This window comes from Hordeum vulgare, chromosome 3H (genome assembly GCF_904849725.1).
Source record: "Hordeum vulgare subsp. vulgare chromosome 3H, MorexV3_pseudomolecules_assembly, whole genome shotgun sequence".
NCBI classification, from domain to species: Eukaryota; Viridiplantae; Streptophyta; class Magnoliopsida; order Poales; family Poaceae; genus Hordeum; species Hordeum vulgare.
The window spans coordinates 83836308-83840747 of NC_058520.1; the positions used below are offsets into that span (position 1 = coordinate 83836308).

The 4440-nt window shown below is 48.4% G+C and overlaps 1 protein-coding gene across 2 annotated transcripts; it reads right to left on the minus strand.

Moving 5' to 3' along the window:
* Positions 1–114: 114 nt before the first annotated feature.
* On the minus strand, positions 115–3151 carry LOC123443065. Of its 2 annotated transcripts, none has more exons than XM_045119306.1 (4): positions 2267–3151; positions 2069–2184; positions 657–1266; positions 115–572 (listed from the first exon to the last, which is right to left on the minus strand). In XM_045119306.1, exons 1-2 carry the CDS (start codon positions 2912–2914, stop codon positions 2083–2085), a joined length of 750 nt encoding a protein of 249 aa, XP_044975241.1. In that variant the 5' UTR covers positions 2915–3151; the 3' UTR covers positions 115–572; positions 657–1266; positions 2069–2082. The 2 variants fall into 2 exon arrangements, with proteins under 2 accessions (XP_044975241.1, XP_044975242.1); XM_045119307.1 differs by having other exon boundaries at positions 2069–2189; positions 2267–3150.
* Between the last annotated feature and the right edge of the window lie 1289 nt (positions 3152–4440).

Consider the following 4440-nt stretch of genomic DNA (forward strand, 5'->3'; position numbering starts at 1 on the left):
GGAAACCTTGCATGACATCGTACTGTTGTTGACTACTGAACGGGCATACTGAGGCGACCAAAGACGCAAAGCGCCTCCAAAAAATTGACTAACAACATCAGCAACAATTTCAGAGAAAAAACACTAGCATTAGATGGAATACGAACCATGTAGGGGAAGTATATGTAGCCATACAAAAAAACTGCAATAGGGAAGAAGACATAGCATCAACCTAGGCAAGCGGAGCATATATAGGAGCATCTAGGCATGGCCCAAAGAGGAGGAGGCAGCAAGATTATAACTCACATCCACCATCAGCATCAGCGACTATCACGCCTCCAGCCGCCACAACAACACCCTTCGCATCGCCCGCTGAATCCTTCATCGCCTGAGCATGGGTTCACATCGCCCAAGTGCAGCCATCTGTTATTTCCCAGTAGACCCAGTTGAACAGAAGGTCGATGGTTTTGTGACCAACCGCTCGCCCTCATGATTCTGGATGTTGGATATTTGCGGCCGCTGGACGAACTCTTGAGTCAATCCAGTATTGACCAACAAGAAGGACAAAACATGGGGCTTCCCACCAGAAGATCCTGAAGCGAAGAAGAACAGGGAAGTTTGGTTTCAAAGAGGATTCAAATTTCTAAACTGGGTAAAGTAGGAGGGTTATGATTTACCTTGTTGATGTGAACCAATATGGTTACCATCACCCTGTGCGCCGCCGTGGGCGATGAAAGTAGAGGCGCGAGAAAAGGGGATCCAACCAGAGCACAGCTCATAAGATTAGTTGGCGTACGTCGCAGTCCTCGCTCACCATCGTGTGCCTTCCTTTGGGAGGGGCACATGTCGATCTACTCCAATCCACCGTTGACATTGTCCTCTCTCTCTCTCTCTGTGTGTGTTTAGCGGCGACGGCAGGTGGGGGCGGACCTAGGCCTGCCCTAGCGACTCGATCGGGATTGGATTTTTCTTTGGATGGCACGCAATCACTCTTATGCCTCGCGAGCCCAGCAATGGACCTCCTTTTAGCGCTGGAACAGGCAGGCGGCTGGCGGACGGCCCAATGCACGAGAAGCCTTCGTTCCGGCCTCCAGAGCAGCAGCCCACAGGACAGCTGGGTCAAATTTCACATAGTACCGGCCAGGTTGATCTTCACACAAGATCTGACGGACAGAAATGCCCAGACCGCGAAAACGGACGGCCTAAAACGCAAATCGCTGAGAGACCTCGGTTTAGGTGCAGTTTTATAAACTACCTGAATGCTTTCATTTTTTGTGTCTTGTAAATCTGGAAATCAAAGTGAGGTGTTAATACAGTATCCAACCAGTAAATCGTACATATTTAAGACACATGCATCTTACTCCCTCCGTTCCTAAATATAAGTCTTTCTAGAGGTTCAACTAATGGACTACATACGGATGTATATAGACATATTTTAGAGTATAGATTCATTTATTTTGCTCCGTATGTAGACATCTAGTGAAATATCTTAAAAGACTTATATTTAGGTACGGAGGGAGTAGGTCATAGGATTGACAGAAAAGGCAAACTGATATTTATCATGATATAATGCACCATTGATCATATTTGCACAAAAAGTACAGACCCTTGTATGTGATTCTTAAAGTATAGTGGTAATTCAGAAACAAAAGTGTGATACTGGATTAAGAAAACTTAAGTAGCTCATGTGCTAGGATTGACAGAAAAGAGATGCTAGCAAATTGACATTCATCAGAATATAATGCATCATCAATCACAAACTGATATTTATCATGATATAATGCACCATTGATCATATTTGCACAAAAAGTACAGACCCTTGTATGTGATTCTTAAAGTATAGTGGTAATTCAGAAACAAAAGTGTGATACTGGATTAAGAAAACTTAAGTAGCTCATGTGCTAGGATTGACAGAAAAGAGATGCTAGCAAATTGACATTCATCAGAATATAATGCATCATTAATCATATTTGCACAAAAAAATACAGATCCTTATATGGTTCTTAAATTTTAGCAGTAATAGAGGAACAATACAGTGATTAAGAAAACTTAAGTAGCTCTACGAATTTGGGAAGTCATGGGGATGTACCTGTAAACTTTCTCTTACTTGGAGGACTTCCGATTCATAGGGGACTTGGAGCCTTCACTCGGGTCAATCTTGGAGCCTTCATTCTGGTCAATCTTGGAGCCTTCCATCTCCGCAATCTTTCCTAGAAGATAGTTGTGCTCAGACTTGAGATGCTTGTATTGTGTTGTCGCATGATTGAATTTATTCTGCTCAACTCACCCTTGATATCTCAGCATCCTTCTCCCCGATCTCCCTTTCGAACCGGTGGACCACCTCATCTTTCTTCATTTCCTCCTCCAATCTCCCCAGAAGCTGCTTCTTCTCAGCACCGTGCTCCGCAGCCAACCGCTCAGCGTCGAGGAGCCTCCCTCGCATCTCCTCGAGAGAGCTCTCCAGCTGCAGCAGCCTATCCTCCGCACGCCGCTTCCCGCGACTGAGCTCCTCCAGCTGCCTCAGCAGGCCGGCCTCCTTCTGCCGCCACTCATCCTCGGCCTCCCTCGTGGCAGTGGAATCGGCCAGCCGCGCGTGGAGGAGCTTGGACTTGGCCTGGAAGTGCGGGAAGATCTGGCTGCAGAAGATGAACTCCATCTGGGAGACCCGGTCCTTCACCTCCTGGATGGTGGCCACCAGGATGGTGCTCATCCCGGTGATGTACTCGAAATCGTCCGCCGTCGCGTCGGCGCCGCAATTGGCGGCCGAGAAGCCCACCGCCTTGCCCTCCATTTCGGCAACCAGAGGCGGATCTAGATGGTGCGCCGGGTGGGGACCCGAATTCGTGGAAGCTGGGAGTGCGGCGGAGAGCCAAGGCGACGGAGGGAGAGGCGGGGGCGCGCCGCCGTCAAGAGGGCGTCTCCTGCCTATAACCATTTACCGCCGACGATGATAGAGTTCGCTAGGAATTGCTGTGAGAGACAGTGGAAGCGTGGAGAAGGAATTCGCCCGTCGTCGCAGTTGCCGTCACCTCTCTACCTCGTGGCGGCGGCGACCTCAGATCGGAGGGGTTGGGGAACGACCATGAGAGGAGGTGGGGGGACTCTGCACACATCGTGACCATCTGTTCAGGATCGGACGTCAAATCATGGCAATGAAGCAGAGGCTTCCGATTTGGTTTCTAGAATAGCGGCCACGGACAACCGGCCCTTGAGTGGCCCGCGTAGGAGCAACGCATTCATTAATTGGACGATCAAGAATGACCCAGAGCTGAAATCTGACGGACAAAATTTCTGATAGCCTTAGAGCGCTCCGTTTAGGTTCGGTTTTACTGTCCTTAATAACTAAGAAGGGAGACCACGCTGGAGGGCCACTGCCATTTCCGGTGCCAAGAAAACTGCGCCGAGTGCGAGCGCCGGAGGGCGTCGTTGCGGCCGCGCCAAGATGGCATTTGTTTGCCTCGCACCGTCAACGCCCGTGGTCATTGCGTCACTGATGTGGGCGAGAGCGCTACTCCGCCTTGGGTAGGGCGCGTCGGCTGTTCCGTCAAAGAGCGTCCTGGTGGTCAGTTGTTGTACGTAAGCGACATGAGCGCCGCGGGTTCTTCTGTGACCTAATCGCTCTCGGCAGAGCAAGTCACGATGAGGCCGAAGTCGACGGCTGCGCCAAGGACGTCGTCTCCGGCGGGCTGCAGAGGGCCACGCCGTGGGGAGCCGCGCAAGAGGAATGTCGATGGGGAGCGACATCACGGCCGAAGCCGCAGCGGTAGGTGAGGTCGCTCGACATCGGCGTCGAAGGCAATCCTTTGGTTCTTAGTTCTTAGAATTTTGTGGCCTTGACGCTCTCGATTGAGAAAAGTGTTGATAACGTGTTAGAGTAAAACGAGATTGAATGAAAGTAAAGGACGATCAGTCTTGTTTCTATTGATTCTCAAGTATATATACATCTGGAAGAGATGCGAAGAAGAGGTGTCTGTTCGGAGGCATCCCTCCAGAACAGGTGTCTGTTGGCAATATAGAGAGAGAGAAGACACGACTATGCGGGGTTGGACACATTCCTTGAATTAATCTACTAATTAATTTCAAACAGGCGGCATGTGGCCAGTTTTTTGCAAAATCCACCTCAATTTTTTTTTACTTGTCACAGAAAGCTCCTGACATTTCTTGTTGTGGTGGAATCTTTTTTTTAATTATTAAGAAGAAAAAAGAGTACTCCGCATCACGAACCAGCGACCTTTCAATAGCACATAGACGGTCCTCGCCACTCGACCAGTAACGCATTCATGCCGTAACACATTCATGTGTTAAGTGGATAACTAAACATAATGTAGTTAAAAAGATTGCATAAAAGAAAAACTGAAAAAAGATCCCCTAAAAAAGAGCGCATTCGTTCAACATTTGAAATAATATTTATAGGTTACAAAATGTTTTAATAATTACAAAAATATGAATATTCATAATTTA